A 25876-nucleotide genomic window follows, 5' to 3' on the forward strand; every position below is an offset into this window, starting at 1 on the left:
GACAGGTATGTTCACACAGCTTAGTTACCAACATCCTATTTAGGTACCTATGATAGACAGACTATTTTCGTCAGAGAAGGAAAAACCTGTTTAACCTAAAGGAAACAAGCAAATACAGGAAAACAAAAGTCATTTGCTGCATCGCAACTTAAGACAGGCCTTAAAATTTTAGCTGGCTTCTGTGAAAACTTGAACAGCCTCCATGTTTGAAGTGGGAGGGAAGAGATCTCTGTCTGCTATACAAGCACATGACTGACTTACACAAAAACTTGGACTGCTAGATGAAAGTACTCCCCCTTACTACCAAGCCTGGAGAAAGTGCAATTTGCTGTTTATTTGAGATAAAATGTATAACTTTAATTCTTTCTCTTCCAATCTACCAAAATAATAACTGCCTCTCCAGTCTTTTTAGCTCACACGTGTAACTGTTAAGTAGGAAAGATCTGGCTCTTGCATGCTGAGCATTCACAAAGGACAGTGTTGGACATGTTTCCAGAACATCCTGGTTTAATACCCTCCTCTCCGCACCATGACTCTGATCCTGGGCATTTCAAGGCCTTAATTTCCAATCAGGAACATGACTTCAGACAGACCTGCCTGAAGAAGGAGAACCTGTGAAGCAAGGACTATCTACTACTGTCTGCATGCAGCACTTAGCAAAATCAGGTCCTGCTTTAATTGGGCAGCTGTAAGTTTCAGATTACTTTGACATAGATAAGATACTAGTGATCTATGCCTCACAAGAAGTCAGCCTATGCAGACAGTGATAATACTTTCAGTATGGGGTTTGCAAAGAACAGGGGCAGAAGATATTCTCCTTTGCTACAACATTAAGTGGGAAGGACAGACTTAAATGGAAGAAGTGTTCCTCAGCCTTAGAGAGCTGTGCATCCCCGCCCACAAACTGCAGTTAACACTTAACATCTGCAGTTTATTTGTAAAGCTGAGGAGCTTGTATGTATTTGTTCCACTGTCATAGCAACACAAAGCATCGCAGCTTTTAAAACATCTGAGGAGGCTGAAAGAAGTTATGAAAGGGATTTACTGTTTGCAAAGGAACAAAGGTAGAAGGGATATTGTTCAGAGAACACCAGGTGAAGGGTTATACCCAGCCAAAACAGAAAGTCGTGAATAGAGCAAGTCACCTGCAATCCTTTTCATTTTGCTTTGATCATTACATGATGTTCCTGTCCAGAACCTGCTAGCCAAGTAATTCTTTCCTACCAACCCGCATATAATTCACAATCTAAGCTTCAAAACAAATTACAAGTGCATTTTTACCAAAATTACCAGATTTTTAAGAAAAGCTGCTGCAAATCATTGGCCATATTTTATTAGCTAATTAAAGATATTTAAGACAAATTAATATTAAATGTTTAATTAAATTTATTTCAGTATAGATCTACTTCCATACATGTGTAAGAACCTTTTTTTGGTTTTAAATAATTCATTTTTATTTTTAAAAATATCAAAATCAACCTACTCAGGAAATACGGCTGATCCCAAATGAGAGAGTTCTTCATCTTCAATTGTGAAGCCGTTACAGTTAACCTAAGGAAAAAGAGAAAGGGACAAGCTCAGCTTTCTGTTAGCCAAGTACTCCACACTCACGTCACATTCTCATACTTCAAAGTCAATTGCAGCAATTTGCTTACAATTTTCTTTCCACCTCACCAGTACTCAGAGCAAGCTACATGAAACCTCAAAAAGTGAAGTGAGGACAAAGTCCCTGTCCAAAGGAATGTGCAGCACTGAAGAAGTAACAGTCCAGCACCTGCTCAGGACACAACATCTAGGGGATTGGCTCCTTGGAATGCCAACCAAGAGAAATGGGGCTTGAAAACAGCGCTAGAAAGTGTCAGACAAAGCAAGACCACTGCAAACATGAAACAAAGCTTGACACTGACAGAGAGACTTCATTTGGCCATGACAAGTAAAGGGCCAAAGCAGAACTACACACGTGAGGAGCAATGTAGGGATGAACAGCAGCAAAGTCAGCCGGGCTGGGGCAGTACAGAGCTTTGACGGAGCATGTGTAACAGGGGCTTGCCACAATGACACTCTCATCAAGGGCTGCACATATAAGTTACAGCTAAAGCACATATAAAGAACAACAAAGGCAGTGAGAAAGACTTGAACCTAATAAAGACATAGAATAGGAGGGGACAGAAAAAGGATAGAGGATGAGAGGAAGTGTATTCCTAATTTAAACAGACACAAGATCAAAAGAGCTTGTTCACAAACCTTTCTTATAGAACAGCTTCAAGCAGGTTTTAAAACCTTCTCCCTCTTTTATTCTCACTAAACCAGGTAATCTTACAGGAGTTTCAGCTTTGTTTCATGTGGTTTGTGTGACTTTAAGTCACCGAAACGCACGTCAATCAAGTACTTTATTCCACTTTCACTGCATGTCACGTACATGCCAACACAAAGAGAACCCTCTCCACGTTCACCAACATCTCCCTACAATCATCAAAATGTTCACAGAAGCACCAGAGAAGCACTAAAACAACTACTGTCACGTGGCCAAGTCCAGCTGAAGCTACAATGGGCACAGGAACAGTCAATCAAGTACAGTGTAAGTATTTGTTCTGGAAGGGCAAGAGTTGACAACAAACGCTGGCAACAACGATATGCCCCACAAGCTGGAACACAGCTCGGATTGCATTTTAGAAATATACAAATACTTCCCAAAGCCACTCCTCAGGTATGAACTGTTCAGGATGAGGTCACGATTAAGGAAAGCGTCCTGTTTCTCTGATTCACTCACTGGTATCTTTGCTTGATCTTTATCCTGCTATTTTTAGCAAGGTAGCATTGAAAGGCTCCCTGTCTCTCAAGATGAGCATGCTACTGCACTAACCAATGTATGAGCATACCTGAACCAAAACCAAAATGTAATTGCTGAATACAAAAACAATAGAAGGGAAAGACTGTATCAACAGCAAGTAAGAACATAAGGCTACAAAGGCTGACATAAAGAACAGCTTGATGGTTCTGAATCACAGTGAAATATTTAAAAATAGGTAGTGAGTTATCATTAACTCCCCTCCACTAAGCCAGAGACAACCCACTTCTTGAATGCATCATACCAAAAATGACACAAAAGGAAGAATTAGAAGGGATAAGATACCTCTGGTTCCATCAGATGAACGCATGACTAAAAAAGGCAATGTGGAGAGAGTAATTAGACAACAGCGAGAAAACTAGAACTCAGGGTTGTTCCCAATGGTGGAAAAGAGAATGTGCAAAGGGAGGAACAAAATTATGCAAGGTCTTCAAGGAAAAGATGAGATGCTGGAACTTGAGACAAGAGAGAAACTGTTTGAAGAGTAAGACTGAGGAAGAAGAGTACCAGTCTCGAGAGCTACGTTCTACAGGGACAAAACAGAGTAGAATGATACCAACAGCTGGAGAAGAGAGCAATGAAGGGCTAGGATGGTTTGGGCAAAAATCTTTGCTCCACTCAAAAGGATCAATTACACCTTAGCTGTGTTGAGTAAGAAACAACATCAGACAAAGCCCACAAAAAGCAGTGAGCAAGGAGTCAGAGGTGTCCAAGTCCCAAACAACCGCCCTGAGCCACAGGGAGAAAGAATGCCAAATGGAGCAGCAAAGTAGACAACAGGAATCCAGAGAAAGTGTTGAAGGAAAAACAAAGGAGCAGCAGCATATCCATACTCCTGGGTTTAGGCCAAGTTAACTAGTTATTAGGAAACACGTTTGTACCTATCAAGTAGAGACATGCCTCCCCTTCTTCTAGAAAGATCTATGCTGGAGCTAAAACTTCCGAGGAGCATTCAGATGAACTTTGGAGATTTTAGTTCAAAAAATTGCAATGTCCACAGTGGCAGATAGTTGCCTGATGATCAGGATGAGCTTAATGTGACACCTAAGTGTGACATTAGACATCTACAGAGAAGACTGGATGGAATATCAGATCTGGGAGTCAGGAGTTCACAGAAGTCAGTTAAAGTACCATGATCTGGTGGAGCTGGTCCAGGACAGGACATGAAGCAAAAGTTATTATAGCCAAAATAATGTAATCTTTGGGGATTCTGGTTACATTCTAACAAAAATATTCAGAAACACCACAAGAAACTGGATGTATTGACATCTTTAAAGTATCCCTCTGACAAATATCAATTGTAAAGTCTTCAAAACAGAAAAAAACTTTTCATTGAAGGGAAATGTATAATTAGAAACAACATAATTGATGATGAGCAGATGATAAACGTGCTAAAGAATCATTCCCCTACAGACTAACAGTACCTCTATATTACAGTAACTGCCTCCTTGTTGGTAGATGCCAAGCTCTACCAACCAGGGTATTGCCATCTCAGCTTTCACCACAGCAGTCACCATTTGCCCCATCTCAAAAAAATTAAACCTTTTACTGGGACATTTAAGTTTAAAACTTGCTTATTTTGAAGACAGGAGGAAAAAGAAGAAAATGGATCTTTCACTATCCCCCTGGTGTGTTATTCTATCCACTACAATACATTCAATTTAGATGCGTACGAAAAGCAGGTGAGAAAAAAAAGAGGTGACACATTTCAGAAGTTATCTAACAAGACATTCTGCCTTTCCTTCATCTCTCCAGATGACCAAACTACTTGACTGCATTTAAAAGCCACACACCAGATAAAAGTTTCAGACTGCTCTTTCTACTTCTCTGAAGTTTACTCCCTGTGAAGGTCAAACACAATGATGACCTGACCAGCAAGGATTTCCACAAGTTTGAAGCCTGAATGAAGGTTTTGCCTCTGCAGGGTCTCAAATCAGCAGCCTTCCACGTAAGCCCAACAACAGCTGCCCTATGCTTGGCCTACAAGAAGCCTAACTTTGACAGGGTCTAATACAGGCTGTTTCCCCTTTTTTTCAGTGTTTGAGAAGCACCTCATAGAAAGTCTGCAGACAAAAGTCTCTCCCCTCACTACTGAAATTGGGCATGTCCAGCTACTTCTGGTCAAGGAAGTGGATATTCTCCATCAAACACTCTCAGGTCTCCCTAAGATAAGCAAAAAGCTACCATTTCCATTGCTGTTAACATTTTTCTCCTTTCACAAAGGCCAAAATCCTACAGCACTATCCACCTAAGCAGGCTGTGTTCTAGCCAACTTACTTGTGCAAAGAGAACTACAAGGGCAGCATTGTCAGGGTACTCCAAGTGCTTTGAGTAAAAGTGATGAAGAGCAGCAATGTCGTTCTGAATCAGCTCTCTCTTTTCATTGTCTAGTTTGTCAAGGTCTGTGGACAAAGAATACATTCCATTTCAGTAACAGGAACACTCCCCCATGAACTGCAGCTACTTCTAACTTCAGTTAGAACAGGCCCAGACTTAAACAGAAACCCCTCAAGGAACAGCTGCTTGGAAGTACTGCAAGAAGTGTCTGTTCTTCCATAAACATAGTGCTGCTTCTGTCAAAGCCACACGTGCACTACGAGAACATGCAGGATTAAAAAGCATTTTCTAACATCTTTACGTTAGCAGATAATTGGACATAAATTTCCCTTTCTTGGGAGAAGGGTTACAGTGTTTAAAATGCATTTGTTAACCCTAGCAAACAGACCAGCCAGCCCTGGCCCTCTAGAAGCCTATCAACTGTGGGTAGCTATCCTCAGCTGTCTAACATGACCTTATGAGCTACCTGAGAATGCCCGTGTCTCCATGGGCTGGAAGGTGACCATCAACAGAGGTGTGTTTAAACTGCAGATATCTGAGGATAATAGGAGACAGCAGGAACACCAGTGGAAATGTCCTGGCACACTTGCCAAGTGTATTCCCTTATGGGTTTGTTCAGAGATTCATCCTCAGGCCCATGACAGGTTCTAGCCAAAGCTGTGGCCACTGAACCTTTTTCTACCTGGTCCATGTAGAGCAAGCTAGACGATCAACAACATACACCTGGTTCCTTATCTCTCCTCAACAGCAGAGTGTTGGAAAGTTTTTTTCCTAATCCTCTCTCTCACAGTGGCAGTGGCACCAGCTCACTCCTGCTCTAAGAGAGCCATCAAGTCATCAGTTTCCCCTCTCCAACTCAAAATAAGAGTAGAGAGAAAAACATGCAGGAACAGAAACGGCTGCAAAACAGTGGAAGAAGGGGGAAATTATTTCTAAGAGCAGATGTGAATGACAGGAGAGCCACAGAAATACTGAGGAAAATGAAATGGGACAATTTGATGAGAATTAGGACAAATCAGAAATAAGACATTTTGAGCTTCCAACTGACAGCCAGGTGCCTTTTTGCCTCCTGTGCAAGGTGTTGCAAAAGCTATGGCAACTGCTGAACACAGCAAAAGTGTGCTAAGAGATGAGGAGAGTCAACAAGGCAGAAGGAACAAGGGGTTCTCACTAACAAAACCAGAAACGAAAGAAGGGCTCCTAGAGAACAAGTGCAACATTGCAACAGGAAATCATTTCAGCCCTTTAGTTCCCAAATTAATAAATTACTGAAGACAAGCTGCAATGCAGAAGAATATACAGAAATTACTTCAGCAGTTACCCATCCTCCTCAACCTCAATCCAAGTCACCTACCTGGAAAAATTATCCTTGCCTTAGGCAAACGTAAATGCTAGCATTTCCCCCCCTTATTTCCCCAGCTGTCACAACAACTGTGACAGATGCTTTTGTCCAGGAAGCAAATAAGACTGTAATCTTGCTATGCTTGGTTACTCTGCTACCTCAAGCCCTAGCAATGACTGCGTTTATTCAGCATTTTATAAAGGGTTTTGGAACCATCAGAGTGAGAAATGTGAATATACAAACCTATTGTCTCCTTGTATATTATCCCCAGCACCAAGAAAGAGAAATGACAGACCAGTGGAAACTCTGCCAGGATGGTTACTAGTCCCCTAGTTGCTCAATTTCTAACTCTGCCTCACCAGACATAAACAGTAGCCTCCCAGTTAAAAGCAAGCCATTGCCTCATCTCCTTCCTTGGATTATTTTGGAGCATTTAGGACACGGAATTTCAACACAATCATATATAACATGTCAGATTTGACTGGCAGTGACAGATACTGAAGCACAGTCCAGAGGGTTCTGCAATTAGCCCCTTAGTCACTGTCACCATCAAGCAACTGTGCTGTCTCTGATTTTATGCCTCCTGGTAACAAATACCAGCTATTTTAATTTTACAACATTACAATTCTCAAAAGACACTAGAGTACCAGAAAAGCCATGAGATGGATGTATGCTACATAATTAATCCTGTCTAGGTTTTCACCCCTGTTTCACAGCCCCCACAAGTGAGCAAGAAAAAAAGGAAAGAAAGAAATAAGAGCACTGCACTTCCGAAAAACAAGGAACCACAATTCTCTTTGTTTACTCCTTTCCTCCAACAGGAGTGGGATGCTCCGAAAGGTTTTTGATGGAGGGAGGCCAGGGAGTAAAGCAAATCATGAATATAGATAACTGCCTCCGTTTACCTGCAAGCCTTTTTCACTTACGTGATTCAAACTCTTTTACAGCAAGGAGCTTCTCCGACTGTGTTCTTTCAGGATGAGTTTTCTAGCAATAAGGGGAAAAAACAACAAGAAAATATTTTAATGTTTTAAGTTGGCAGTTTTGTCTACTCATTCATAAGCTGGGAACTCCTACCTGTAAAACAAACCCAAATCCACACTGTATGGAATTTAGAGAAGTTGATGAACAGCAATGAGTTAAATTGACTGCCCTTAGTAAAGCCACAGAAATATTCTCTCCACACCAAATTAGGCAGCCAAAGATTAACTCCTATCAAATTTATATACATAAACTGAACAGTATTTTAAATATGTCATTTGCTTTGTTCTAGACACCCAGAAAGCTGCTAACAATAGCAAGCAGGCAGGAGACAGGCTTCGCTTTGAGGAAAGTGAATAAACTGACTGTTGACAGAGTTCAAAAGCAATGCTCCATTGTTGGCCTAAGGCCACTTCTTTGTAATCTTGGCCATTAAATATGGCTTTGCAGGTGGCCCAGCAGCTGAGGTTCAGGGACTATGGTTTGCATATTTAGCTTTTATATGACATGTAGGGTTCTCCCCCCTCCCTGGAAGCAATAAAAGCACAAATTTATTCCAATGTCTTTTTGCCATTAAACATTTGATTTTGTTTTGTGGATCACCACTAAACCACGCTTTAATTAAGTCACACACACATACATTCACACACACACGTCTACACACACAGCCAGTATGCAGCTACCTTCACAGCAGGCCACCAAAATCCTCACTACATACAGTATCCAGGTTGCCCTTGTCACACAAGCAGACCTCAATCACACAAATATGCTTCAAAGAGGATTTGTTTTTGCAGAGAGAGTTTAGAGCTCTACAAAGATACACAGAATAATAACCTTGAAACTCATGAATCCTGTCCCCTCCCTGTAAGCGCTTGTGTTATCCTCAGTATCCATATAGTTAGGGAACACTGAAATGGAGGCTGACATTGCAATCTTACTTCCTTACTAATAATATTCTTTTTCTCCAAAGACCAAGGGCCTGAGATTTCTCTCTCAATCTCTGTTTTTCACCAGTTAACTCCAGTAATCATCAACATTTATACCTGAATATCTCAGAGGTGTTCTTGACTCACAAACGTACTGGGAGTTATATACTACACAATGCTATGCAGATATAGCTGAAGAATAGTACAATTGGCTACTGCTTCATAAAGGCATCAGTGCCTGCAGACAGACAACACTAGGATCATTCCTCAGGATTTAACCACATATACCAAGTCTCATCTGTCTTTCTCTTCACCAACGTGGCCTTGGTGCTAGCCTACACGTGTAACCAAGAGCTCCAATCTACCAGAACAGAGGCTGAAACACTAAGCTCATTGTGAAAACTGCCAGTAAACTTTTCCAGACTTTGTTCAACAGTACCTTGGCCGTAAGTTATAGCTGCACATCTTCAAAATCTCACTAGCCTTTTGCTATCTTCCCCCAAAAGCCTCCAGCTGGACTACGGTGCCCTGACACTGTTGCAGTGGTCTGATGGTCAGTTCGTTCAGCTGCTCATGCTCTATATCACACCCATCTGTACACAGGAAGCTAGTATGTATGTGCTTTGCAGGGACAGTTACTGTCGGTCAATTTTCGTTTTCCTGCCCTCCCTGGCACCCAGAGTAGGAACGTACCTCCTGAGCCTAGCCTCCTGCTCACCTGTTTGGCAAGGATTCTCGCTGTTAGTCTCACGGTCTCCGAGGGATTCCAGTTCTCCCCAAAAGCGCACATGGCGGAACACTCTAGCTTGTGCATTGGCCAGTCTTCCTTCTGAAAATTTAGAAAAATATTTAAAAAAAAAATAAGCCACGAAGATAAAGTGATGAAAAAGAGGATGCAGCAAGTCCTGCCACATCCTAGAGGTCAAGTGAAATGTGTTTCCTTTAAAAAATAAGATGACGCTCGCTAAATCTGAACAAAAGCTTGAGTCACATCTAAGGGATACAGCTATCCTGCTTTTTTTCAAACAAATTCACAAGGGATGAGCTAAGGTCAGAACATCTTCATTTATTCAATGGGAAAAAAAAAAGAATTAAATGACAAAGAAGCAAACAGACAACATGATTTATAAATCACCAGTTCTTATTGTTCAGATCAAGCACGTGAGGACAGAGAAGGTCTAAGCTTGATGGCTTTATTGGGTTCATCTCCATTTAATACCTTGGCCCCTCATTATGAGATGACCCTGGTGTAATCAGGAGTAATGTGTCTGAAGTCAATGGATTCACAATCACTGTAAGAATCGGTGTATGGAAGGTCAAAACCAGACCTAGTGAATAGAATTATCAGAATTTTTCCTTAAATGCTGTAGAATAAGAGTACAGCTAGGCAATGAAAACACACTAATAAAGACAAACACCTTTTAGTTAAGAATGTATAGCATATTCCTAGCTCAACATACAATAACACTTGGAGTGATGGCACAAGCCACTGGCTTTTGGCACTCTACAGATTCCCTCCAAAGCAATAGAAAATTTCAAAGATGAGCACAGAATCACAGATTAACACTCTGCACTGGCACACAGAGCCTGGCATGGGCTGTCCCCAGACTGCATCAAATGTCAGTTTATTTATTTATCCAAATATGGAAATACTTTTATTTCTACATTCAAGCAATGCACAGTTATTTATTTCTGTATCTCATCCCAGACACATATATGCAGCAGTGTGTTAGAACAGACCTATAGTGTTCTGCCTGTGTAGGGAACATCAAGTTTTATTTTCAGACCAGATTTAAACGGGTGGAAAATGGCAGCAGAGGAAAGAAATAACAACAAATCCCACAAATTTATAATTGATTGAAAGTGAAAACTTGAAAAACTTTTTTGCAGCCTCCAGAAAGTTCTTAATTCCCCTTATTGTGATTCACCCAGTATCACAGATCCAGTTTTAGTCCATTCAAAAAAAAAGTATAAATCATTAAAAAAAAAAAAAAAATATATATATATAGCCCAGAGTGACTGAGTGGCAGGAACAGAATAAACACAGAGTTACGCTCAGCTGCCTAACTACTGATGGCAAGAGCCATTTGAGACACTCTAGGCTATCTAAAATATCTACATAGGACCAGTAGGCATGATACAGGTCTATCAGGAGATGCATTCCTTGTGGGAGCTGCAGCTGGAAGCTACATAGGACAACCCAAGGCACCTCAAACAGCCAGCTGTATCAGGACCCCCAGTGTCTCCTGCCTTGGCTGGTCCACTTATTTACAGGTTTTGCAGATCAAAACAAAAGCCAAGATCACTAATTTCAGAGTTAGTACACCAACAAATTCTTCCATTGAAAATGGCCATGTTAATTGCCCTGGGCATGGGCAGCTTTAGCAGTTTATTTTACTAGGAAAAGAAAGGTGAACACCCACCCCAGCCTCATGTAGGATTTGAAGCAGTGCCACACTGCAAGGGTGTTCAACCTCTCACAATGTCAGCTTCATTGTCCTTGGTATCTCAGTATGGTACTTCCAAAAAAACCTACGTACAGGCTGCTTGAAATAAGCTCCGGTGTAAACGTGCTAAGAGGACGTGGCAATACAGACCAGGAGAACCAAAATAGTATATTACACTGTAATCACGTCATGTGAAATTACACTCCCAACTCTCCTACAGCTGTTACACTACAAAATGCGTCCCCTGAGAGGCCTGTTTCCTATGTATGCCCCAAAACCTTTTTTCTGGAAAATTCGCAATAGCCTTTGCTTAGGAGTCCACAGGCTAAAGGCTAAAAAGAGAGATAGAAGGAGACCTCATCTCTCACCTCTTCTTGCACACCCACGATGCCCACCAGCTTCAGCGTGATTGCTGGGTGTGCAAGAAGCAATGGCACAGAACTTGAAGTTTCGTAGGACCCACATCCATACACACCTGTTAAATAAACAGGCGAGATTACCTGATAAAACAAAAAATCAAAATGCAAAATCACATGCCTGTCTCAAAGCAGTGTTTTAAAAAATCCGTTTGTTCCCTTTATTCTTTACCCATTGTTAATTAAAATCTTTCCCCAGGCAGAACCATACTGAGTTATATGAACTAGTAGGGAGGTTAAAGGGACAAGATATGGCTGAATTGTGTGAAATGAGATAAAAAGCCTGAAATACCACAAGAAGAAAGAGTACTGATGACTGAGTAATACCTAGAATGGAAACACTGTGACAGCAGCTTTCCCTGCGATCACAGCAGGACTGTATTTTGCATTCTTTTCCACGTTTTTCTCTAAGTAGTTTGAATTATAACAGGTAGCATTGTTCTAGCTGAATCCCTAATGCTACATTAACAATATTTTCTTCCTATTTTCATTACATCCGCAGTATTTTTCCCTTCATTTAGGAGTGAGTGACAACATTTTTGGAAGGGAAGTTCTTTAAAGCTTATGCTTTTCATATCAAAGCATGGGAACAATCTTCTCCACCAAGTTCTTCAAAATGATTCCCCCATCCAGGACTATTGGATTAATTCCCAGAACACTGACATATAGTTCAGCATAAAAAAACCCAAACAAACAACAAAACATAATACTCAAAAAACTAAGACTCAAGTCCAAACAAATGTCCTCACACCTCCTTCCTCACATGGACTTTTTCAATAGGATGTAAAATTTCTGTTGTATTTCACTTGATCGAAAAGAAAAACACACAAATACCAGACAGAAATGCTGGGCAGGCCAGTGTAGGGGTTAAACCCACTTCAAATGCTTAAGGCTCAATTATGCTCAAATGGTATGCAACTCTCTCATCGAATTTCAGTGAGGCAGCTTCTGATGTCTGATACTATCTGGTAAAGTTCTCTGATACAGTCCTTCACCAAGCAGTGGAGGTAAGAGTTTCACATATCTTCACAGCCTTCCCTCCCTACCATCGTTTACTGAATGCTGGGCCATAGAGGGTATTTGACTTCCGTGGGTTAATGTTCAAAAGGTTCACAGGAGACATTTATCAAAGAAAATTAGATGAAGAAAGTTTTTGGATAGGTGGACAGACACTTCCCCAAGACAATCTTAAGCAGGGTCTTGCAGTGTCAGATTCCTCTTGTGCACAATCTTTACAGCAAGAATTTTATATTTTTTCTGCAGCTCACCAAAGAGGAGCGGGCATTTTCTACAAGGTCCCATTTAAAACACATCTGCTTGATGCTAATTCCAGGTCTACAACTGCATTTTGAGGCTTACTAGCTGGTTAAAAATACATGTTTCCCTTACTCCAGAAATACGAACTACAGCACTCTCTAACACGACATGTTAAGAAAAACCTGTAAATATTTTGTTCAAAATATATTTCAAATATGGAACGTCATGACAAAAACATCTCTTTCTGCACTTTGGCTAGCTTATCTCCACTCTGTCTGGGATAAATAATCACTATGTGTAATAACAGAAAGAGGAGCTCCAGTAGCTGGTTCAAGTTCACCAGTTCCACAATTGCAACAATGTAACCGTCTTAAAACGTTTCTCTTCAGAGTGTTTCAGCAGCTAATTTCTGAGGAGCAAAAATGAGCACAGGTCTCCTGCTGTTTGACTAAAATTATTATAATTTAAGAAGTCAAGACCCGAACAGCTGCAGATGGGGTCTGAAAGCCACTACTATAATAACAGGCCTGTGCTTCGAGGAGGCAATAGTGGAGAGCAGAACAGTATGAATCAGCTGGAAATCACAAACCCTTTTAAAAGGAGAACTGGATTAAGGGCTGGGAAAGGCAAGATGCAGCAAACCCAGGCTACATCTCACCTGCATCCAACCAACCCACAAAACATTCAAGGCAGCAAGGACTGGCAGTGAAGACAGCTTCCACCGTCACGTGCCCTGCATCTGAGACTGAACCTATACCTATGCAAACATCCAGGTCTAACTTAAGGTTATCTATCTTAAAAGCAAAATAATAGACCGAAACAGGCAAAGGACACGTTAGCACTAAGGAAAGTGTGCCAGGCACAGAGTGCATGCGTATGTGTGTGTATAGAGAGAGGCCTGAGTACCCAGCCACTATACCACTGCAAGACTTTTGTCTTCCACTGGGTTCACTGTAGTGTGACACAACCTTTCCCAGTGACAAGGGAAAAGAAATTACACTGCAACACAGGACTTGGTCAATGCATCAAACACCTGGCCATATGGCAGGAGATGCACTCTTTTACCACTTAGATGATCTCTAGCAAGTTAATGTATCTTGGTGTATCCATACCCTATTTGCAAAAACAGAAATGCCACAAAGGTTGCTCTGAGGCTTCATTCATTAAATGCTTGGAAAGTATTTTAAGAACCTCAAAACAAGGGTACCATACAGCTCAAAAGAGCAAGAAATACATGCAGTGTCACTAACTTTACTTTCAATAACCACGTCTTTCTGAAAGAAAAAAAAAAATCTCACTCAACAGAAATGTACTAGAGACAAAGATATCTGCAGTTATAAAATCCGTAATTCTGAAAAAGACACCCAAAAATTGTTTCCTGCTGCCCACTTTTGCACCATTCTCGTCTCCTTCTTCTGATCCATCACTCCTCACCACCAGAAAGAATTTCTATGAATTGTGGTATAGGTCTTTAAGCAAGAAAAGAGTAAGCTCAAAAGAAACTGGTTTTCTATCCTATAAAGTATACTCCGTGTGATGAACAGTTGTTAAATTGAATTATATTGAGTTTTATTACAGCAACAAGGTACTAACTAACATATGAAATCATACCATGTCCTTGTTTGGTACATGTAATTTTTAGCTGAACTGAGCAAAAAAACCCCTTGGATCTACAGAGAAAATTAACTTTAAAATATAAAAATCAAATGAACAATGCCCTAACAATTATCGAGTGCTGCCCTGCCCTTTTATCAGTGTTGCATGAAGAAGTTGCATGAAGAAGGAGGCAAAAAGGACACATTTACTGTACATCCCAGTGTTACAAGTTCAGTATCAAGGCACAGATGTCCTTTTTGGCTTTGTCAGAGAATTGCTGAACTGCTGAAAAGTGCCTTTGAACAATATAGGGACGAAGATGCAGTGCAGATTGTTTCTGCAGCATGTACAATCAGCGGAGACCAGTTTCTAGAGAATATTATGCTTGAAGGTAACTTTGAAAGAACGACAAAGAATTCAATCTCAGCAACATTCATAAATTTCATCAGACTGACTCAGAATGGCCCAAAACATGGAAGATAATGTTATATATCAACTAGGAAGTCAAAAGCCATATGCATATCACCAGTCAGAGTGAAGTGCTAGTACCTGTGCTTGTCATACTATTGTCTAGACATTGCAACATCTTCAAATGCCTTTACATCTAAAGCATCATACTATACACCAACAGGTAGAAAAGATTTTAATTCACAAACTTATCAAACAGATAAGGCTTTTGATGAGCATTATCTCCTGCAATTTTAAGGATACTCAGTTTGAACAGCTCAGCTTTTTATTCTTGGAAGTTGCCCCACTAGAAAAAGGGTACTCTGACTGCCAAAAAATAATTTTTTTCTTAATCAAATTAAGAGAGCAATACACATACAAGACTTCATCCAGGGGAAAGAGAGAAAAAACCCTCCTTGTTCTTGCATATAAAAGCATAAAATTCATCAAGGCTGGAAGTCAGGATGCTGAGAGAGGGACTGAAGAAAGGACTTGAAGGTAATAGCAAAGGACTCTGGATCAGCAGAGAAGTAAGTTCTACTACTTCCACCATGAAATCTACTTGCTACTTTTCCTGACACAAATCACTGAGCTTTCCTACTTCAATATATCTCGCAGTGATAGTTACTTGCTCCATAAACCACTGTGAACTTCATATGGTAAGAGAAGAAACTCACAATCTCAGATAAAAAGCCCTGAACAGCCAACAAACTACTTTGTCCAAGTATTTCCTTCCCTCACCTAGTTAAGAGCTTCCTAAGAAATAATGCTATATGGAAGCATTTCTTACAAATAAGCATTTCACATTAATGAATCATGGGTTTGCTCTACACTGACTTTAAAACTCATCCAGATTTCTCTCAACGGCCTTAAGGATGCTCATACAGTAAGCATTCCCTTTCTTCCCAGCAACTGCTGGCTGTCAGTCTTTCAATATTCTGTGTACTATCACAAATTTTGCAAAAAACTTATTTCTTTTAAGCATTTTGAGTTCTCCTGGTGCTTCAAAACCAAAAGGCCGTTTGATTCACCCACAATTCACTAAAGACACTGTGGGAAAGCAGGAACCTGGGGAGGCAACAGAAGGAAAACTAAGGGGAGGCCAGGCTCATTTTGCCACCTGCGCAATGGGAGAATAAGATACATCCTTGAAATAAAAGCAGTAGCCATCTCCAAAGTGCTTGGGAACTAAACAGCACAAACCACAATATCTCAGTCCAGATAATGACAATGGAGAATACTCTGCATGCAACCCATGCACTCAACAGCATGCTACCACGTATGAGAAGGTTTGGATTATTTATAGCTAACACATAGCTGTATGCCAGACCTTTGGTAACTCAAATCCTTCACGAGCACTATTCCATAGTCTGTGCTCAGCATCACAGATCTTACATAGTTTACATTATTTAGCTAGCAATCCAATCAAGTTTTTCACACATAAACTGTATAATTCTTCCGTATCAAGCTGACTGCCCACAAAGGATAGATACTACATCTGGCAAAAACTGGTTTTTTTGAAAGATGCTTATTCTGGTTTGAAGTAAAAATGGAATTACAACTGCATGCACATGTTTTGGATGTCTTCACATTGCTCTACTTCAGTGCACGCTTATATTCACACTTTTAAAAACCAAAGTATACAAAAGAATAAAAGTTGCCAGAAGGAGTGAGTTGGGGAGAAAGCAGGGTAGTTTTAAAATGGTTGTGACTACTGTCAGCTATGACCACCCAAAATATTTGTAAAGATTTGAAAAAAAACCCAACAAAAACCCCTTAAGATAGCTATTCGGTGATTTGATTTTTCCATTAGACATACTCTCTTACCAGTTTAGTGAGCTAATCTTAAATTATGTGATTTGTGCTTAAAGGAAGAAGTAATACAGACATAATTAGTGGGCTGACAGGCAGCTCTAATCAAAGTCTCAGTGGTACCAAGCCCTGGAGCTACTGATCTTGAAAGACTCACACAGACCATGTCCAAATCCTGTAACTGTCCAATGCAGAACTCCACGGTCAGCATCTGTGGGATGCTGAAACCGACTGGACTACTATTAACCATAGCTACAATTAGAGACTACCAATACCACACAAACAAAAAATGTAGTTCAGCAACCCCCACCCTCCTTCCCCCTGCACCCTCACAAATTGCATTACCATACCTGACATTCCACGTTGCAGTAAAAGGCCTGTTTACATCTTCCACACTTGGACAATCCTTCTTTCCTGAAAAAGTAAGCAGAAGTTATTCTATTCTATAAAGCTGAATGAAATATGAATGTATCCTGTATCACTGAGAGGCATTTCCTACTAGAAGCTAATATAATAACACCACAGTCATCTGAGAAGAGTTTTGCACAATATTTTGCATTTCACAATGAAAACTGTATTTTCTTCATAATGTTGCAACCACATCTTGAACTCCATCTTCTGATAGCAGACACTATTTTTATTTGTTTAGAGTTTCAAAGGCAAGGTTTTTGTAACAACTGTTATTATGCAAAAGCACTCTGCTGTCCTGATAAATTACTGGGTTTGGAAACTTGTTCTTCTATGCTGTTTGACAGATAGTGTCATTTTTTTACCACTGTATGCTCCATACTGATAGCTAACTTTTCCTTATTTTCCAAACTTCCCCATTGCTCTGTATACTTGCTCACCAATACTAACCCCTTCCTTCTGCTCTGCCAGATCCACTGCTTCTCTGTCTGGTCACAGAAAGCATGACCATTGTTTCGTGAGTAACCACCTCCCAACACCCAAGAAAACATGTTGCATTATTAAATGCACCATTTGATCTCCTGTCACCACACAGCCTCTTACTGTCCTGCTGTCTAACATCTGCTCAGATATCGGGGTATTCTAAGGTCACCTAAGGTTTGTACTCTCCCTTTTTTATATTTGTATATATCCCAACTCAGGGAACTGCCAAAAGGAAGGTACTTTTCTTCTTCAAAGTGCATGTGTTGTAGCAGATCCCATCAAAAATAGAGCATGTGTTACCCAACACATGACATTTTAGTGTGACAGCAACAGGCATCTCTCAGCCGTACTTTAAAATTTCTACACACCCTCTTCAGTATAAGTGGCAAAAAAAAATTGTCTTAAACTGAGGCAAGTTCATTGGAGTAAAACAAGGGTGAGTATCCTCGTACAATATGATAGTGTACAACATGTCAGAGGTCACTGGCATTCAGAGTCCATAAAGCATAGCAAGTCTTGACATCCTCTGATTGTTCTTGCAAAGTAGAAGGTGCAACGTGAGTGAGTCAGGCTAACATCATAACTCTGCTTGCTGACAGCGTGTACCTCAAGCACAGCTGCGTATTGAAAGTAACAATACTATCACATGCAAAGACAACCTTCTAGTCTCATTCCGCCCATTTTACTACAACAGTTTTATGATCATTTCGCAAAGTTTCCCTTCCCAAGACTAGTGCTGAGCCCACAACCTTCCTCCTAACACTCTCTGCAAGTTCAACAAGCAGAGTTCAGAACCTTGCATGTACTAGTTCAGCGCTAATGCAACAGGGCCCAGACACAAAACATTTCTGAGCACTGGCAGACCAAGTTACATCACTGAGATACCTTTCCTCTTAGTGGAACCTCATCACTCTGGTGTGAAACAGGTTTCAGACTACCGCACTGCAACTGCTATGGTACTGCATTCAGTATATTCCTTGATCACTGTGCTCCTCCAGAGCTCCATGGGAGAAGCTGGCATGGAAAATAAGCAGCATTTAAACATGGTGCTCTTGGAGCTGGTCTTTAAAAGCTACTCCATGAGACCTAAGTGATCTTAGGTAACTATTATCACTACAATATTACTTCATATCAATGGAGCATGGAAAGTATTTCTTAGTCCTTTTACAGAGGGAAATCATCCCAATGTGACAAAAAAAAAAAGCCAGTTTCTTTGGCACGAGGGAATATGTGGTTAGCTACAAGAGAAAAAAAAACAAAACTTAGGGGATAGGAAAAGCCACAGGTGTGAAGGAGAGGACAATCACCTCCATTCTACAATTCTTCAAATGAATGGGACTCACTTCACTGACTTAACTAGGAACTATATTAGGCACTCATATGCAAAGAGAGAGGTGAATAAAGTGTGTAAGTAGATAATGCAATGAGGAAAGAAAAAGGACAAGGTCAAGACAAAAGAGAAGAAAATTAAAAGCCTAAGTGAGCTAACATGACAGGACAAGAGATGAAAAGACCAACTAGAGTGTAATAATTATACTCTTCAGTCTGCCTTTCAGTCTATGTACGCAGGCAATACTTATTGATAAAAAGAGCAAAAGTACAACCGTTGTTTTCATTTACTGAGGCAAACACTGGCATTTGCTCCGCATTATAACCAGGTAAGCACTGCAATTCTTCAGTAAGCTGCCGGAAGCCAGAAGAGTACTATACCTCTCCAAAAATGTGGTGTGACATGCCAGTGTCATGTCCACAGCTAATTTTCTGTTGATAACCCTAAACTATGTACTTTTTTGCTTCAGCAGCTGACAGCAAGAAGTTTACAGCAACCACTGGAACAACCAGAGCAGGTTCAAACCACCTAAATATGCATAAAACTGAGTCCCCAGCAAACTCAAGCACCCCGCAGCCCCTCAGAGACAGCAGCCCCGAAACACGCAGGGGCAGGACTGCCGTCAGCGCATGCAGCGCTTGAGTTTAAATGCTCACAATCCCACGATAACGAACCTCTTGTGCTGTCTGCGCTTTGCCCCTGTAAAAGTACTTTGCCAGAAGACTAAGGGTTCGGACAGCGAGGCAGAAACAGACAGGTATTTCTGTATATTTCATTACAGATATATATATTCCATGCAGATACATTCCATTCGCACAACAGAAATGCAAAGTGCGAATCGGGCAACTACAGAACCTTTCTGCCTTGTCAAAACTTCACAAAAATCGGTGAATGTTACATTACGACAAAACCAGATGGATCAACGACACTTCCCGTGACAGCAAGGTGACGCACGTGTCTATGTAACTGCAAGAGCACGTGAACAGCAAAACTTTTTCTTTCTTTTTCCTGAACTGCTAAACACGGAAAACGAGTTTGAACCTAAAAGTTTCCTCACGGCGCTGCCGCCTGAGACCCACGAGCCGAACAGGGGAGTTTTGCAAAGGAGGGCTCCCGGGAGCCCCCGGCCAGTGCTCACCCCGCTGCCAAACCCACCGCTGCCATGGCCCGCACTCGCGGGGCGAGGAGAGGGCCCGCTCGTCGCTGACCGACACGGCCACGGCCGGGGGCCGCGGGTGGGCCGACCCGCCGCCGGCGTGGGGCGTGCCGCCGCCGGCCGAACCGCGAGAGGCCGCCCCGGGGCCGGCGCGGCCGCTGCCCGCCGAGCTCCGCCGCGGGCCCGCCCCAGGCCTCCCCCGGCCCTACCTGGCGAAGCAGCCGTCGCAGTGGCTGCCGCGCTCGCTGACGGTCAGGACGGCGGTGTAGGCCGGGCAGCTGAAGAGCAGCTCCCCCACGGCGTAACGCCGCCGCGCCCGCAGCCCCCGGCCCTTGCCGGCGCTGATGAACCTCTCCAGGCCGCCCGGCTGCGGCGCCGTCTCCGACCGCATCCCGCCGCGGGGAAGGGGCGCCGGTGGAGGCCTCCGCCGGGCCCCCGGCCCGGCCCGCGTACGCCGGCAGCGGGCGCCCGGGGAGGCCGCGGCCCGCCGGGTCCTAGCGAGCTGCGGGGCGCTGCCGCCTGCCGCTGCCCGCCGAGCGGCGCGGGGAGCGCCTCCTCCGGGCGGCGGGGGATGAGCCGGCGGGCAGGGCGGCCGGCGGCTGCGCACCCGGGAAGTTGTCGTCCCGCTGCGGGCGCGGCCCGGCTGGGCCTGGCTGGAAAGCACTGGCGAAGCTCCGGCGCCCTGGGCCCCGAAACCCTGCCCGGCAGGTGTGCTGGGAGAGCCGCCTGGCCCACGGCCCCCTCAGCCCTCCCGCCATGGCGCTGGCATCGTAGAGGGGCTGCCCACTTGTACCTCCACTCACAGACGCGGTGGAAACCTTCCCCAAGACTTGGCCTTGACCCAGACCCCGAGTATCAATCCACCTGGGAAGGGGCTCACCCCACCAATGCCACAGCCCCTATATAGAGCAACAGCAAAGCCTCCCGAGACAAAGCACTTCAGTCATGAAGCCATGAGCAGTTTTGCAGTTCAGGTCACAGGAGGCTTCAGGTGTCGTGGCCTGCTTCGTAATTAGGGCAGGACTTAGCTCATGCGAGTCCGGTGCCATATAGGTTCCCCCACTGCCCATCCTGGTTCACACTGCCTGACAGAGCGCTGTGATGGCAGAGGGACCCCTGCGTGACCCATTTGTCCAGTGGTGTGAGGAAGCAAGGCCACTGAAGATGGTGGGGTGGGCAGGAGATCACAAAACATCAGAGGAAGGGGCTTCGGGAGGTGGTCAGCTCACCCTTGCCGCAGCTGGGCCATCTTGAGACTCAGGCCAGGGCCTTGGCCAGCCCGGCATTGTCGTGCATGGCTTGTGGATGCCAGATTTAGATTACGGCTCAGAGGCTGGAAAGCTGGCCATCCTCTCCTAGTATTTTAGGATAATATCCTGGCGTCTGAGCCAAAAAAATCCCACGGAATTATTGAAAAACTGTTGTAAGGGGTGGGCTTCTCTCTATAATAAATCAGTCAATCAGCAAAGAAACAACGAGAAGTCTGAATATGACAGTGAGAGCCATGTTGTAAATACAAAAAAACCTCCGACAGCAAGAAAATACTGAATTTATGCAAAGTAAGAATTCCTATAGTAGAATTATTAAGAATAAATCTATTACTGAAATCCAAATGCAACCCAAGGGAAACCAATAAAACTGTCTGTACTAAGAAAAGTGCGACGGCTTTGTGCCCAAGTATTTTGCATATAATTATCTGTTGTACAACACCCTGATACAGCACTAGGAGAATATTCCTTTCAGAAATATGAGTAAAGCATTGAAGTGAATGAAAATATTTTTGGTGCCACTTGTAGTTCACAAGCAGTGTAGATTGATGTAAGCATCCAAAGCTTGTAATCTCTGTTATTAGTATCTGTGTATTTAGTTTTGTGTTAAATTATTTGTACAGTAAATCATTGGTAAGCTCCTTTTTGACTAAACACGCCGGTTGAAACTTGAGGCTCTATATTTCCACAAGGAAGTAAATCAGTAAAATGGAAAGAAAAGAAGTATGTTGAAGCAGCAAACTAGAAATAAGAAATTAGGTTGCAAAAGTGCTTTGAGAATGTCACTAAATAAAATAAAATAAAAATTGATCCAGTAGGATGAAAATTAAAGGACTAGATTTTAATCTTATTAACAGCGCAGTATGTGATGGAGCTATTCATTTTCCTAAAGCTACTTTTGTGTCGCTGAGCCGAGAATCTAGTCCTAAACTAAAACAGCAGCAGTAGTCTGTAACTATTCAATATTAATATTCCAGTGCAGTCTGTTTCTCTGAATAATTTCAGCTCATTAGAAGCAGAAACACAGTAGAGAAAATAAGCATGCAAAATTCAATTGCAAAAAATTGAACGCATCCGGTACCGCCTCACTGCGGACACGGGGTGACAGCCACAAGGGGGGTGAAAAGCAAGGCTGAGGTGCAAGGCACTTTCCCCAGCATCATGGATGTCCGTCAAGGTGGGTGCTGCTGGTCCTCCCCTCTGTCAGCACCCGAATGAGCCACTTCACAGCTACCTCAGCAAGCCACCCGAGCTGCAGCGTAGGTCTATCTGCATCTGCCCTAACCCCACCCCACATTTTCAGCTGTGAAGCATCTCCCCAGCTGCATAAGCTCAACTAACTGTGGGGCTACCCCGAGAATCAGAATTTGGAAGTACTCTAGTGTAAGGGAAATGATGCAACACCCCCCAAACCCCAGCCTCCTTGTTTTGATGCTGGTTGCCTCACCCACCATGGCACAGTCCCGCAGGGGCTGAGCTGGACAAACAAAGCCATGTGCTGGAAACAGGACCAGCGACAGCTCCAGGCATGGCTGGGGTGTGAACCAGCTTCAGGGGCCACCCAGGGAGCCCTGGCTGGGGCAGCAGGAGACAACGTGCAGATGTTGTGGATGGGGATCCCCAGGGAAGCTGGTCAAGGAAATTAAGGCCTATTCGTGCCCTCAGGGCCCTGACAATAAACTATTCCATGTAACTAACGTATTTTATATCCAGTTGCATATCTTTAACATCTTTGAAGTTCTCACCCATTGTAACATGATGAAACTAATGGAGCCACTGCAAAAATAATGTATCTTTCTGGACCGGTGTTATTTGAATTAGTTAAAACATCAACTTTTTACAAGGAAAGAGCAAGTAATGCAAATAGGTTCAGTCGCTGAAAAATACGCTGTCACCCTCTACCACTGAGCTAAATGTTAATCCTGACCCACTGCAGATCTATGGACAGCAGGGATGGAATTAGTGTATCCAGTTAGAATGATAAAAGCAGTATCTAATTGACTAACCAAGTATTGCATCTTGCCAGCGATGACTGCCATTTACTCTTTGTATCCCAGTGCAGTATAGATCGTGGATATCTAGCTCAAAGGTCTGGACTTGTAATTATAGGCATTTCTACAACTAAGTATATTTAAAAATAGTAATCGATAATGTATTCACTTTATGAATGAATTAGCATTAACTGGGAAACTGCCCTTATGTTCAATACAGTTTGATTAATTAATGGGTCAATTATAGATAGACAAAGAAGAGTCATAGCTCATAAAAACATCTACTCTGAGTTCTTATACTGCAGAAGCTATTAAATTCCTTGAACTGATTCCTGCTCAAACTAGAGCAAAAGTTTTAGAAAACAGCCAGTCTTGATTTTAAAATGCCCTTAATAAGTGGTTTTACTAAAAAACTACTAAACACATATGCTTTATTTCTACCCTCAATATGCCCAGTTGCCTTTTCAGCTACTGGATCTTATTATAACATTATAAACTATTTTGAAAAGTTCACAGGTTTTTTCTCTATGTATTAGTACTTGTAGACATTGGTAAAATGAAATGATTCAGTATTTGCTTCTAAAGTCTGAAAACATAGCGTAGTGAAACCCTGGTCACACTGAAGTCAATGACCAACTCCTACTTTCTTTAATGAAGTCAGTATTTCATTTCTATTTCAAATAATATTGTGTCCAAATAAAAGACGTCTAACAACTCATACGCATTATCAGATCACTTTTAAACAATACCTTGTGCCAAGTCACAGGCTTCTCTAAAATCGTGTAAGTAAGTTCACCGATGAGAAGCTTGTGAGGAGGTTTCTTTTTTGGGGAACCAGCTGGGATGATGGCAAACATTATCGCACTCCTGTTCCACATTATCACCCTTGTTGAACAGCTAACAATTTGATTCTGCCTCAGGTAATGAGGAAAAATTTGAATTTCAGTAGCTCTCTTTTTTAATAAACAGTCATTTAGTTTTAAAAACAAAAATAATAATTTACTAAATAGGCTTTATTCCACCCTGAAAAACACAGCTTTCCAAGAGATAATGCATGAATTTATTCACAAGAGTGAAATTCAGCACCGGCCTGCAGCCCCATTCAAACCCTCCAGGAGAAATTCAACCAGCTGCCTGCATAGCTTTTAGCTTACTTTGGATGTTTTCAAGAAATAAAACTGGTTTGATAAGTTATTAACAAAAACAGTTTTGTAACTGCTTTGTTAGTATATTTATCCTGTCCGCCTTTTTCTATATTTATACAAAACCTGTAAATAAAACATACTCTTTTGGATCTCCCTGTTTTATCTGTGTTTTCATACCATGTTCATCAGATAATCTGAACGTTGTTTTTTATGAATTGGTTTGAATGCCTAAATAAATATTGTTAATTGCAAAACACAGACTTGTTAATCACTTTATGAAGATTGTCAAGGCTTTTGCCGTATAAATATGCATGCAATTGCTGAATAACTAGCCAACACCAGGGAGTTTCAAGCAACCAGAAAAAGACTGGAGTGCTCTCACTCCCCACTGCTCATGAGACGAGCAGAGGAGTCTGTACCCTGCAGGATGTGTGGAGGACCTGGCAGGATTGGGTGATAAAATGATATTTTACTAAATTATGCCTTACATCTGCAGAGACTTACAACTCTCATCTCCTCTGTCTTTCTTTAACTTCCATTATGTCTGTTTTAAATATGAAAGATGACAGCTCATGAAAGGATGTGAAGTAGGGTACAGGTTTAAGAAAGTCACAGAACAAAGTGTCGTGCCTGCTCTTTGAATTTCTTAAAATTAAGGCGTCTTTAGAAGCAGAGCTGTTCACCTTCACTCACAACCTTGGAGCCGCTCTATGGAAAACCGTGTGTGTTTTGCAGGGAAAGATCCATCCCTGTTAGTCACTTTTAGTTAGGCTTAATCACTTAATCTTCCAGAAACGGTACCGCCGAACTGCAGACTCTATTCTCTGGGAACGGCTGCGCGCCCTGTGCCCAAAGCTGTCTTTTTGTGTTACGTGTCACCACAGACTTTAGCCACAGAGGTTCTGAACTTGGAAAGGGAGCAGGGAGTCACTTGCTAAGACACAGGGCCCCGAGCAAACTGGGGAGTGAGCTAGGAATAAACAATAAAATCAGCTACAGGGTAGGTACAAGGAACGATCATAGGCCAGCAGCCTATGGGGAGAGAAAGGACAAAGGAAACCATATATAACATTTTCTATATTTAATGCCATTATTTCCAGAGAGATCTGATTTACTAACCTTGTCCTTTTTTTCTTTTTTTTTTTTTCCCCAAACTATTGGTACCATCGGCTGGTTTCACCTGGCCAGTGCAGGTATTGACAACAGGATAGCTGGGGCAGCTGGAAGCACATCCCGTTCTACCATCCAAATAACAAAAAATTCAGTATAAGCTGGTTTAATAGTCTTTGTGGGCAGATTTCATGGCTCACCTTAAACTCTGCCCTGCTGTAGCTAGGCAGCTGCTTCTGGTATCTTGGCGATTTATGGGTAGTTTGGGTTCAGAGGATCGTACCTTTTCAGCAGGTGAGTGCAAGTCTCTCGTATTCTTTGTGAACCAGAGATTAAGTGTGAAGGTAAAAACTCAGCAGGAGGTGGGAAATGCTGCCTTTCAAAGAGGAAAAGTGCAGTTAATCACTTTTAGGAAGGAACCTGCGAGGTGGAAGTTCAGGGATGACGATGAGTTCGGAATTCAGTAGGGGCTGCAAGCATGGCACATCACCGGCGCGTCTCTCAGGCTGGTGTGCTCCCAGTTCCCAGCCCCCAGCCCTGGAGGGGCCTGGGGTTGACATTCAAAATCTGCCCTCA

General features: G+C 42.3%; 1 protein-coding gene across 1 annotated transcript in view; it reads right to left on the reverse strand.

Moving 5' to 3' along the window:
• SMYD2 (SET and MYND domain containing 2) overlaps window positions 1-20246 on the reverse strand; it is a 30005-nt gene extending 9759 nt beyond the window's left edge. The window contains exons 1-6 of the mRNA XM_068415197.1: window positions 19996-20246; window positions 16760-16823; window positions 9153-9263; window positions 7454-7514; window positions 5126-5250; window positions 1484-1551 (exon numbers count right to left, since the gene is read on the reverse strand). Coding sequence (XP_068271298.1) covers window positions 1484-1551; window positions 5126-5250; window positions 7454-7514; window positions 9153-9263; window positions 16760-16823; window positions 19996-20177 — 611 coding nt within the window. The 5' untranslated portion in view covers window positions 20178-20246. The remainder of the gene's footprint in view (window positions 1-1483; window positions 1552-5125; window positions 5251-7453; window positions 7515-9152; window positions 9264-16759; window positions 16824-19995) is intronic.
• Between the last annotated feature and the right edge of the window lie 5630 nt (window positions 20247-25876).

This window comes from Nyctibius grandis, chromosome 1 (assembly GCF_013368605.1).
Source record: "Nyctibius grandis isolate bNycGra1 chromosome 1, bNycGra1.pri, whole genome shotgun sequence".
Classification (NCBI taxonomy): domain Eukaryota; kingdom Metazoa; phylum Chordata; class Aves; order Nyctibiiformes; family Nyctibiidae; genus Nyctibius; species Nyctibius grandis.